Raw genomic sequence first — 13,354 nt, 5'->3', positions numbered from 1 at the left:
GGAGTTAGAGCTTTGGATCAGGACTCAGTTTCAAATTCCCACTCATCTGTGAAATCCTATATCTATAGACTAGAGAACAATATCACTCATACATAGAACAGTCACAATATCACTCATGCATAGAACAGACACAATATCACTCATACGTAGAACAGTCACAGTACAGTTGCTTTCCAAATCATCCCACTTATATTTCTCTTCATTGTTTTGAACTATAGGTATGGAGAAAGAGTCTTGGATCAGGACCCAATTTCAAAGGGCCGCTCATTTGTAAAAGGCTCAAGCTAATCACTATCTCTATCTTAAGTAGTTTGAAAAAAGAGGGAAGCATGTAACTTATCTTAAACTTTAAAAAATGTAGGAGCTATATTGCAACAAATCAAGCCACCTTTTCAAATTATATCCTTATTGGCAACATACTTCCAGCTTTCAGACATGATTTGTTTTAATCTTCCCCCAGAATATCAAATATTAAATAAGAAATATTATTGGAAAAACATGGAATTTACCCAAGGTAAATACATGCTTATATGTAATTAAGCTATGTAATTTGTTCAGGAAACAAATATAATAAAAATACATAGCAAGTAGACTATCTTTTTATTCTCAATAAGCCATATGTCAAGAGGAAAGCAGTTATTTGATTTCTTGATGCAGTGGATCCGTTCCCCCCCCCCCAAGAGGACAAAATAAAATTTCTCATGTTGTAATATGTTTGAGAGCTTAGTATTAGGCTAATTTTCCAAGAAGTGAGATAATAAAAGCCCAGTCTAGCACAATACCAACAAACAAGAAAAATAACAGCTCTCAAAAGAAACCAGCATGGCTGCATAAAGAACTCTCTGATAAATTGAAAGACAAAAAGGACAAGTATAAAAAGTGGAAAGAGGGGCACATAACTAAGGCAGAATATCAGCAAATAGCCCGAGCCTGCAAAGATGAAGTGAGGAAAGCTAAGGCTCAAAAAGCTAAGGCTTGCGACCAAAGTCAAAAATAACAAAAAAAAAAATCTTCTTTCAACATGTAAAAAACAAGAAAAAAGTTAAGGAAATGATAGGTCCATTAGTGGGGGAAAGAAGGTGACAAGCAACAGGGAGAAAGCAGAACTATTTAACTCGTTTTTTGAATCTGTCTTTACACAAAGAGAAAAAACAGTCCAACCTATCAAAAACACCCCAAGATTCTCAAGAAACTGGCAGATGTGATCTCAGAACCACTGAAGTATATTTTTCAAAGATCCTGGAGCACTGGGGAACTACCAGAGGACTGGAAAAGAGCTGATGTAGTTCCCATCTTCAAAAAAGGGAAAAAAATAGATCTAGGAAACTACAGACCTATCAGTCTGACCTCAATACCTAGGAAGATTTTGGAAAAGATAATCAAACAACGAATCAGCGAACACCTAGAGGCAAACAAAGTCATTATGAAAAGCCAACATGGGTTTGTTAAAAACAGATCATGCCAGACAAATCTTATTGCATTCTTTGACCAAGTGACAAAATTAGTGGATCAGAGGAATGCTGTGGATATAATTTACTTGGGCTTCAGTAAGGCATTTGATAAAGTAGATCACAACCTACTACTTGAGAAGATAGAAAAATGTGGGTTACACAGCATCACCATCAGATGCATCCGTAGCTGGCTGACCGGCTGTACTCAGCGTGTGGTCCTCAATGGAACCGCATCTACATGGAGGGAAGTGTGTAGTGGGGTGTCCCAGGGCTCTGTTCTAGGCCCAGTGCTCTTCAACATCTTCATCAAGATTTGGATGAGGGGATAGATGGGGAACTCATCAAATTTGCAGATGACACCAAGCTGGCAGGAATAACCAACACTCCAGAAGATAGGCTTAAGATACAAAAGGATCTGGATAGACTTGAGCATTGGGCGCTATCTAACAAAATGAAATTCAATGGTGAAAAAGTAAGGTTCTACATTTAAGCAAGAAAAACCAAATGTACAGGTATAATATAGGTGGTACCTTGCTCAATAGTAGTAAATGTGAGAGGAATCTCGGAGTCCTAGTGGACAATCACTTAAATATGAGCCAGCAGTGTGCTGCAGCTGCCAAAAAAGCCAACACAGTGCTAGACTGCATTAACAGAGGGATAGAATCAAGATTACATGAAGTATTAATATCACTTTACAATGCCTTTGTAAGGCCACTCTTGGAATACTGCATCCATTTTTGGTCACCACGATGTAAAAAAGGTGTTGAGACTCTAGAAAGAGTACAGAGAAGATCAACAAAGATGATTAGGGGACTAGAGGCTAAAACATATAAGGAAAGGTTGCTAGAATTGGGTATGCCTAGTTTAATGAAGAGAAGGATGAGGGGTGACATGATAGCAGTGTTCCAATATCTCAGGGGCTGCCACAAAGAAGAGGGAGTAAGCTATTCTCCAAAGCGCCTAAAGGCAGGACAAGAAGCAACGGATGAAAACTAATCAAGGAGAGAAGCAACCTAGAACTAAGGAGAAACTCCCTGACAGTTAGAACAATTAACCAGTAGAACAACCTGCCTCCAGAAGCGGTGAATGCTCCAACACTGGAAGTTTTTAAGAAGAGATTGGACAGCCATTTGTCCAAAATAGTATAGGGTTTCCTGCCTGGGCAGGGGGTTGGACTAGATGACCTTCAAGATCCCTTCCAACATTATTATTATTATTATTGTTGTTGTTGTTATTATTGTTATTACTACTATTGTTTCTAATAATAATAATAATAATCAAAGTGATATAAACATGAAAATAACAGTAATATAATCAGATAGGATGTTAAGAAGCTTAAATAAATGTTGGGATGGAGCAAGAGAAGTTTAATATGAACAAAAATGTTGGACAAGCAGAGCAAAAATTGCAACAGAAAAAATTGAAAAGCAATTTCTGCAGTGTTCAACCTGGAGCATTTATGGAAAAATACAGAATGAGTAGGTAAAAGTATAGAACTTAGCAACAAGAATAACAATTAAATGCATAATGTTATGAGGAACACTTTCAAACATCAAGAACAGAGAAGGATCATAGTTGGAAAGATCAGAAAACAAACACTATTATGAATCTGTTAAAGTTAGTTAACATAATTTTTATTTATTTAATTTTTATGCTGCCCATCTCATTGACACTGCAGCAAGTCTGGATAGTTTACAATTTTGAAAGGTTCTATGCATTTTGCTTTTGTATTAAAGATTTTCATAGCCCTATATATAATTAAATGTGCTGAAAGAATTTAAAGACAGAGCATTTTATTCCACTTGTGGGAGATAACAAAAATAGCAGAAAGGCCTGTCTTATTTATAGTTCTTTTCTGTGGTCAAGTATCATGTTGACTTTTGTTTGCAAGAGTCCTGAACAGTGACATTCTAAGGGACTTTTAGAATGATGAGCCTTGAAAGAGCAAAGAGTTTTCTCCTGCATTGTTTTCTTGTGAGATGCTCTCATTTCAAAACAGTATGATTGACTCCCCATTCTCTTACCTTTTAGAGCAGTGTTAAAATGCACCTTTTAAACCTGGTTTTTAGGATGCTTTAAGGACATGAAGTTCTAGTACCCCTTTACAACGCCTTAGTAAGACCTCTCTTGGAATACTGTATCCAGTTCTGTTTACCACAATATCAAAAGATGTTGAGATTCTAGAAAGATTGCAGAGAAGAGCAATAAGAATGATTACAGGGCTGGAGGCTAAAACATTCAAAGAATAGTTACAGTCTTGTTGAAAGAAAAATGACTTCATCAGGGTCCAGTCCAAGCTGGGAATAATCAAAATGGAAACTGCTTTAGAAAGAAGGTTGTAGTTTATTGAAGAGGAGAGCCAGACAGAAAGATGCTCTGGGAAAGCTGACCACATATTGTAGGGAGTGGTGGGTTTTTATACCTTCTTGAGCTTTTGTTTGGAGTTGTTCCTGTGGCATGAACTTTGACCTGAGTCTGAGTGTGCCTTCTGGTATTCTGATGGTGGTGGGTTAATCCTATTATGTCCCAAAGGTCATATCCTGCTTCCCTGTGGCTGTGGCTGATGACTATTGGATTTTTGGTGTGAGGGATTGTTGATTCTAGGGATCTTTGTCTTTCTAATCCTAGCTTCCTGGCTCTAATCTTTCTGACAAGATTATCACATCTGCATTTCTGCAGACCTGGTTTCTGTTTGGGGCAGAGTGACTTGTGGGGAGGTGGTTGGTTTCTGCCTTTAAGATCCTTTGGGGAAATATATTCTGCCTTTTTAATATTTCCCAAAATATTTCTTTCTCTGGATTCTTCCCACAGTCTAATGCAAAGAAGGACTAGGGGAGACATGATAGCAAGGTTCCAATATTTGAGAGGCTCCTACAAAGACATGAGGGTCAAACTAAAAAACAATGGATGGAAACTAACCAATGAGAGAAACAACCTAGAATTAAGGAGAAATTTCCTAATGGAGAGAGCAGTCAACCAATGGAATAGCTTGCATTCAGAAATTGTGAGTGTTCCATCACTGGAGGCTTTCAAAAAGAAAATGGACAACATCTATCTTAAATGGTATAGGATCTCCTACTCGAGCAATATCTTTGTGGCTTTTGGTTTGAGTAAGATGCTACTCCCTCATCTTCCAGGCTCTAAACCTACAAGAGACTGCTGCCTTGCATTCTCTTTAAAGGAGCAACTACCGGGAAAACTTGTGGATGGCCTACTTGCCATCTCTTTGTTCTTTGCTATGCTTGTCATCTCTGCTCTTTGCAGAGCTATCTTTAATCTACTATTCTTCCAACAGGCTGTTTTCTGATGTAGCTATCTTTACTCCATCATACCTCCTCAAGCTAGTGAATATAAGGATTAAACTAATATTTTTATTTTTAACACTTTTGTCACTACAAAAAGATCAAACAACCACCTTGGGAGAAGACATACAACTGTTCTAATAACAAGAATGGCAATTAATTAAAACGAAAGAAAGAATTCAAAACTTCTAAATTAGTACTTTTGAAATAAACATACATTTGGATCTCTTAATCACAGAGAAGATCTATATCTAAAAATAGCTCAGTTTGTAACACCCAATATTTTATTATTATTTCTACATTATTCCATAATGTTCTATTTTAAACAAGCTTTTTTGTTGAAAAAATGTTCTTTTTATATAAATTTATATAATTATCTGTTAAATTATCCAACTTTACCTCATTTAATTACTTATAGGTCTTCTGGGAACTTTTGAGGATGAAGGAATGACATATGAACAAATGCAGGTTAGACTTTATTTTTGGAATTGTGAACAATTTTTAGGTCTTTTGAAAACTTATAATAAAACTTAGTATACTTCATTTTTTAGACTGTAATTGAAGAGGTTCTGGAGGAATGTGGATATTACAATTTTACCTCAAGCAGGTGAGTTTCATTTCAAAAGGAAATGTTAAAGTTAGTTGAAGTTATTGAATATAAGCATTAATTCTTTTTCTAATGACGTCATATTAAGCTTAACAAGGTAAAGATTTTCCTATCAGTCATGTCCAACTCTAGGGCACAGTGCTTGGCTCCCTTTCTTGGCTAAGGGAGCCAGCATTGTCTGAAAATAATTTCCGTGGTCATATGGTCCACACAACTATATGCTATAAAGCACATGGATCACTGTTACCTTCCCATCAAAGTGGTACCTATTAATCTACTTTGCATTTACATGCTTTTAAACTATTAGGTGGGCAGGAGCTGGGGAAAGCAACAGGAGCTCACTCCTGTTGTGCAGAACTTGCGTGTCGAACTTGAGCTATCAGCTCTCCAGCTAACAAGCTCAGCATCTTTAACCACTGAGCCATTGCACCCCCTTATTAAGCTTAATAGAATGCATCATTTAATTGAATGTAGGTAAGTGATAGGTACAACTAATATGTAAGATTTGGATTATATTTCCACAGGAAAATAGCCCAATACTTCACTGTAATTTCCTCTCATTTCTTCTCTCCCCATAAAGGAAATTTTTGGATTTTTAAAAATAAAATCAGTAAAAGGATTTTTTTCAGTAAAAAGTCTTTTTAAACAAAAACAAAACTTTCTGATAAGAATATACACTAACCTAGTTAGCACATTTGAAAGCGTTTGCACAAATAAAACCAGCATAAGAAAGCAAAAGGATATAAAACAAAACTATTTGGAAAAATCTGTCATGAATCTGTTATTCTGATTTCAGCAAGTGCTACTCTTCTCCACCCATCCCTGATAACTACTGCAACTTCTGACTTCCCATTAGGATTGGAGTACACTAGAAGTTAATCAGAGAATCTTATTAATCAACCATATTAAAATGAGTCTCAGTGAATGATCAAAACTCTAGATACAGAATCAAGACCACTGATCCAGTTAACCTGAAATTGTGAATTATTCTTGGCAGAATCTCTCAAAGATCAGAATCTTAACTTTTTAACTGAAGGGGCTACGCATGAGATAATCTGCTTGGAATTGATATACTAGAATTAGCTCCCCAATCAATGAAACTAAAATATAAAGAACAGAATGTTTAATAATCAAATTGTCATTTTACATAATAAAGCTGAATATGTGCTCACACTTCTGGGGTAGAAAAAGCATCCTTGGATGTCTAATTCTTAAGATTTTGTTTAGAAAAAGTTGTTGCATATTGAACACTCTAACCAAAATAAATTGTTGAATGCCTTGCAAAATCACTTTGTCTATGCTTTCTACTAATTCTATACTTTCTACTAATTTTCAGCAAGCTAGACAGTGCTATATCTCAGATGAGAAGATCATAACCTACCCATCCATGTTGATTCATCTTTTGTATATTCCAGTTTGGTAGCACGAGATTTAATCTGACTCAAAATAAAAATGCTATTAATTTTGTTTTATTCCATTAAACAAATAATTACAGCTCTTAAATCTTTTTAGGTATCAATACTATCCATGGGGAGCAAGAAATCATCCAGCCAGAAGATGAGCACCTAGAATTCTGATTACATTGGCAGATTTTGTAATAAGGTCTAAATGTCTTGACTTTAGCTGTTATTTTCTGACTGCTAAAGGAAAACACTGCATAAAACACGACAAAAAGAAACACACAGGAAAGAGAAATCATTCAAATCTTCTGCATAGCTTACAGAGAATCAACCAAGTAGAAGAACTGTAGTACATATCTCTGGCAGTAGGTATAAGCAATATAGTTTTGGTGTCAAGATATGATTTGTACAAAATGTAAACATTCTTCCAAGTACTTCCATTAAGGTGACAATGCACTGCTCTTTAGCCCGTTCTTGATTTTTGGAATGGCTTCTTGAATACTCAGGTTTATTAGAAATCTTAGTTTTTACAGATTTCCTAATATTAGAGAGTCAGGTTTATTAGAAACCTTAGTTTTTACAGATTTCCTAATATTAGAGACTCTATTTTTTTATAATAGAATATATTTTGGGCATACAGCAATTCAGAATGTGTAAGCAAAGAGGACAAAGTATAGCTAAGAATAAAAAATAGGTTGGGAATCAGAAAAGAGCATTCAAAATATTGCTTTAATTACTTGAGTTAGTTGGGATTTATGCTGTGAATATGATATATTAGACAGTATTTACAATTTTCACAACGTCTAACATTTGTTAAATCCAAAGATTAGAGCATGGAACATGCTTAGGTTCTATAAATAGGTAAATATCAATGTCATCTAGATATAGATGTAAAGCTACACAAAAACATGTACAGATATATTTATATTAAATAAATAATCTAATTAATTGTTATTGCTAATTAGATATGTAGTAGACATTGCACTTTTGAAAAATTGAAAGTCTTTCTGAAAAATGCTTGTAATACATCATTGTTATCTGGACATTTCTTTTCTTTTAGCATTTTTTCAGTTTTACTAAATCTTTTCAGTTTAGTAAATATTGAGTAAACATATGGTTATCTACAGTGATGATGTAAATTTTATAGATTGGATGTAATATTTCAAAATTCCATTGACTTTTTAAAGTGACAGCATGTTTTAATATAGGCTTCAATCTTTGGCCATGTAAGGTGAAGGGCAACATCGAATATTGTGTTAGGGGATTGAGAGAGAAAAGGAAATCCATTCTATTAACTGTATCTGTTGGTAGTCACACTGTTGATTTACATATAATATAATGTATATGTATGTTAACAATATTTTCAAAGTTACACACTTACAGTAATTTAAATTACTAGGAGGCATATTACTTAATGTAGCATACCATATTTAGTTGAGGGAGACATGGAGGGAGATCTAGGAAAAAAGTATGTTCAGATTTGCCTATCTAACATATTTAGTCTGCTACAAATGATATCATGGATTTGAGATAAACCAAAAAGAACATTTGAAATCAAAATAAGAAAACTGAAACAAAATGCCACATAGCAAAAATATTATCTAGCATTGCCATTTGTCACTTTCAGAAGTCAGTAAAATTTCAGCAGTGTTTTCTGCATTTAGGTGATAAAGTTGGTGAGGAAGACACATATACTGAAATTTTAGTAGGACTGCATGACTCAGAGATTGGCCAGGTTCCTAAATGTATGTACAGTGTGTTTTAGGAGCTATGGACCTCCTCTGCATTTTGCTTGTTCACCACAATAAAATCAATAGAACCAAGCAGCTGCATGGTTCATGGTGGCAAATAATTTACACAACAATTTTGTTCAAGAAATTTCATGTGGAAACTGTATTACTTCTGATGGATATCGATAGACAACAAAATTTCATAGAAATAATAGTAACTAGTACAGTTGGACTAAACTAAACCCTCAGCAAATGAAATGGAGCATTTCTATCCTTTGCATATTGTTTTGCTACTCTTGGATTCTTTCTTTTTATTGTATTGTTCTGCTATTGGTTTTTTTAATTGTTTGATTTACCTCCCCCCTTTTATAATTTATCAGCCTTCTCAAATGCTGCTTTTGCAATAGTGAGACAACTCTGTCAATAAATAAATCCAGTGATGTTTGAAAGAATAGTCTAGTCTGGAGCCTTTGGCAGAACATCCATCTCTACAACTGATCCCAGCAGTCAGAAGAGGACTCTACATAACACATATGCAGATGTTGCTTTCAAAAAGTATGATTCCCATACTTCTTGTCTTCCCTCACAATTCAACTCTTCTTATTTTATTAAAACTTCATCCTACTTGCATTACCAGCAGTCTGGCTACAAAAAGACTTGTCATTGCTAAACAGGATATTTAGCTCTTCCAAACAAGAGAGAGTCTGGAGACAGAAGCCCACATCATGCAAGTGTGGGTAAATATGGCCACAACTTTGGTTCATGATGGTTTTATAAGAATAGTTCCATTATTTATTATTTACTCCTCCTTCTCCAGTCCATCCCAATCTTTATCCCTAAAAATCATTCAGTATTCTTAAATTTTTTAAGAACAGGATGTGGTCCATCTAAACAATTGATGCCAAATACAGATAATCTCTATAAGTTAATATTGAAGTTGAAAAAACAAACTGAATAGGATATATGGGCAAGCATGCATACTATACAAGGCTACTCATCTAGCAGAAGATTTTGAAATATGGCTTACAATTACTGGCAGTCTATAATTCTGCTTTATTGGGGTTCCTACTTATAGTGTACTACAAAAGATCAGAATTATGCGAGCCATGATATTCTCTGTAACACTCTATAGAAATAAATGATGGATTTTGAAGAAGCAAGATAGGAAGAATATTGACACTTTAAATGTTGGTGTTGAAGAGGATTCTTGAGAATATCATGGACAACCAAAAAAACCAAAAAACCCCACAATAAATGGATCATCAAACAAATCATCCCAGAGTTCTTACTCAAGGCACAAATGGCCAGTTCAAATTATCCTACTTTGGACAGATTATGTGAAGACTTTGCTCTTTGGAGAAGGCTCTAATATTGTGAAAGATGGGAGGAAAAATACATTTAGTTTCAGTGCTGATGAAGGCATTATTGAAAGAATTTAAGATCAGATTAAGGCTCGATCATCATGGAGAAGATCTATGGGGTTGTGAAAAATTAACAACAACTTGATGGCACATAATCAGTTATGGATCTTCAACTTCTATTCACACACAGGTGGCAAGTATATTGATAGCTATGTCCATTACTTTAATACATCTCATATGAGAGAAAGTGATCACAAGTCCACTGTATAACTGAATGCTAGATTTTGGAAACAAAAGCATGTATATGAAAATTCCAGAAGCTTTTACTTGGTCAATATTAAAATAAAGAGGCTAGACCTGGAAATCAATAACTTAGCAAAAGCTACACTGAATGTTCTAGAAGAATATAGCAAATGTAAATGGCAAGCCATTACTATTGAAGATTTACAGATCTTAGACTATATATCTTTACTAGGAAGTCCGATGAGTGTCCAGGGATGCTAGGAGTTTACATGAGGCTTTTAAATAAAATAGTGCATTGGGCAGGAGCTCCATCAGATATAATGCTTTTATCCAATTGAAATCTTATAGTGTGAGAATTCTAAAAAGACTTTTGGTTTTCTCACACAGAAGTACTTGAAACATGCTTCTGTATAATCCATGATTCAATTCTGTGTTGCTAAACACAATTAGTATTTGAACAATGATTCAGTTTTGACTAATAAATATGATTACATGTGGAAGTTTGTTAATTAAGTGGTCCTTCACTTTGTTTAATTTTATTTTGTAAAAGTGAGGTTCCAATAAAGAATAAAGTCTTATAATGAACTCTTATTCCAATAGAGTTTTATGACATTGTTTAGGAATTAGTAAATAAACCAAGAGAGAGCTGTTTGGTGTAATGATAAGGATTAGATTAGAAACCAAAAGATGATGAGTTCTAATTCTGCCTTGATATGAAGACAGCTGAATGGTCTTAGGCCAGTCATTCTCTTAGCAAGGAGGCAATGGCTAACCAGTTCTTCAGTCGTGCCAAGAACACCGCAGAGACTTGTCTAGACAGTCACTAGGAGTCAGTTCTAATTCAAAGGCACCCACAAAAAAGACAATCTGAGATTGGGCTATAACCTGTTTAGGAAGAGATCAAAGATCAAATCATCAGCTTAGAAGTGATTATAGACCTCAGACAGCTCCTGTAAGTTTAGACCTTTGCTCTGACAAGGGGCAGCTTTTGCCCAGCTTCAACTGAATGTCTCCTGCACTCTTTCAAAAGTGATTCATGCTTTAATCAATTATGTTTAGATTTATCTAATGCACATTAATAGACTACTTACTATTGGGTGTTTTTCACTCTATTACTCTGTTCTCAGTTGCCCTAGTCTTTTGCCAACTATTTCAAATCATAACTTAATATACCTTCTGTGATGACCCTAATATTTTCTATAGCATCTTACTGCTCTTTCATGCATCTTTGCAAGCAACCAAACATAACAATTGATATTTACGTGCTTTGATCATAAGTTGAGTGTAGAATTTAGTTTAGATTCTCAAATGAAAGTTCTCATAAGATAAGGAACATCTGCAAGTAGATATCAGCCACAGATCCTAGCTGACATTAAAGGTAGTCTTAAATTCAAGTAAATAGGACTCAGGGAAGAAGATGAAAGCTGGAAATGGAAGTGACACTGCCAGTATACACTGTGGCAAACAAGTAGCAAAACCCAGTAGGGACTAATAAAACCAAATAGAATTACTGCATGATCAAGATTTTGGGGAGACTGTCAAAAATGGCACTTCATGAAGAATTCTGCTGAGGAGAAAGCAGTGCCAGGAAACCTTTCCACTCACTGTAGAAAACTTGATGATGCTAAAGATGACAGAAGATAAGAAAATCAAAAAAGGGGGAGGGATGGACAAATGGCTGCAAGTCTGAATGGTGGACAATTTGGAAACGTTTTTGTGATTAAAAAAGAATGTATTACTGAGAATGATGTTTTATTTGAAACAACACCTGTTTTGACTAATGGCATGCCTTTTAAGTAATAGCAAAAAGATATAGCTTGATTCATAGGGCAGAAGAAGAAATCAAGTTTAAATATGAAATTAGTTAAGGCACAAAGGAAAAAAAGATTGGAATTTCCTGATTTTAAATTGTATTTTGTTGCCCGTAATTTGGATTGGAGGAAAGAGTAGGTGCTGTTGACAAAAAAGAGAATGTTAGAATTAGAAGAACATGACCTGAGGTTTGGCTGGCATTTTTTTAGCGGGGTGAAAATGCCCATGTGCCATCCATTCCACTGTTTACCATCCATATATTAGCATAGGCTTTCCCTGTCCACTAGCGAACCCACTAATGATATTATAGAAGAAACAACATTTCAAAAGACTGCCATATAAGCCTTTTAGTCTACAGTGATTTATAGGCTGAAACTGACAAAGCATGCCTTCCCTCAAAGAAATCAATAAATATAATTAAGTTACTATTAAGATACTGATGCAAATCCCCTCAAGGTATGAATATCTGATAGACATACAATGCAGCTTCCCCCCTTAATACCAAACCCCTCACTGAACAACTAGACAATTATCATACCCCAGAGGGGGGGGGACATTTTCTCCTTGCAAGACTTCACACATTCCCTCAAAATATTCCAGTCAACATGTTTGCACACCTCAACTTCACATATCTACACATCTCAACCTTATTATAAATATTACTGTCCCTAATCTTTTCACTAATGGCTATCTTCGAGAGTTAACTTGCATATTATGCTGTCAAATAAACCGTACTTCTCTTCAAGCAATTATCCCATGTTCATTCATGACTTGGCTAGGATTCAAACTCAGAATTTCCCTCTGACAGTATGTTAAAATTAATGTAGATTTCAAAAATTATTGTTAGATGTGCCATAATATGGAATAAATATAAAGCCAGTCTGGTTCAGACTATTTAAAAGACTGCTCTTCCCGCATCAATATAGATAGATAGAAACACAGGAGCACAATTTTCTTTGTAGTGGCACCTCAATTGTGAAACTGTCTACCCGGTATTTTTCCTTCTATGTTTAATTTTAGATGACTTGTTGAAACAGTTTTATTCAGTTTACATATCCAGAATGAACCTTCACCTCATGTTCAAAATACAAATTTATTAGGTCTGGTCTGTGTTTTTAAGATCTTTTTAATGCCTTATTTTCTCAAAAATTGCTCAACAGTTTTAAAGTTTAAAATTATAAACATGGAGTAGATGTCTTGGTCTTGACTTTAAATCAGGTGTTTAGAAATACATGAGGGTTTTTTTTCAGATTTTTTTCTATGGATGAGTCTTCTGCATTAGAAACTATTTTGCATCTGGCTATAGAGATAAAGTTGTGGAAGATCTTCGACAGAGTGAGCAGTAACAGCAGCAGCAGCAGCGAAGAGGAAATCCCGTAGACATTTCAGCTGGACTTTAGACTTTGCTCTCAATCTGCTCACTCTGTTGAAGATCTTCAACAACTTAT

General features: G+C 35.0%; 1 protein-coding gene across 1 annotated transcript in view; it reads left to right on the top strand.

The window, feature by feature from the left end:
- The window catches only part of NEK10 (NIMA related kinase 10), a 113,143-nt gene extending 104,066 nt beyond the window's left edge, over positions 1 to 9,077 (top strand). Inside the window, exons 36-38 of the mRNA XM_015811692.1 lie at positions 5,172 to 5,221; positions 5,305 to 5,360; positions 6,873 to 9,077. Coding sequence (XP_015667178.1) covers positions 5,172 to 5,221; positions 5,305 to 5,360; positions 6,873 to 6,921 — 155 coding nt within the window. The 3' untranslated portion in view covers positions 6,922 to 9,077. The remainder of the gene's footprint in view (positions 1 to 5,171; positions 5,222 to 5,304; positions 5,361 to 6,872) is intronic.
- Positions 9,078 to 13,354: the final 4,277 nt, after the last annotated feature.

This window comes from Protobothrops mucrosquamatus, unplaced genomic scaffold, assembly GCF_001527695.2.
Source record: "Protobothrops mucrosquamatus isolate PMUCROS unplaced genomic scaffold, P.Mucros_1.0 scaffold47, whole genome shotgun sequence".
Lineage (NCBI taxonomy): Eukaryota > Metazoa > Chordata > Lepidosauria > Squamata > Viperidae > Protobothrops > Protobothrops mucrosquamatus.
The sequence above is the reverse complement of the archived record's forward strand: the minus strand, read 5'-3'. Positions and strand labels throughout refer to the sequence as shown.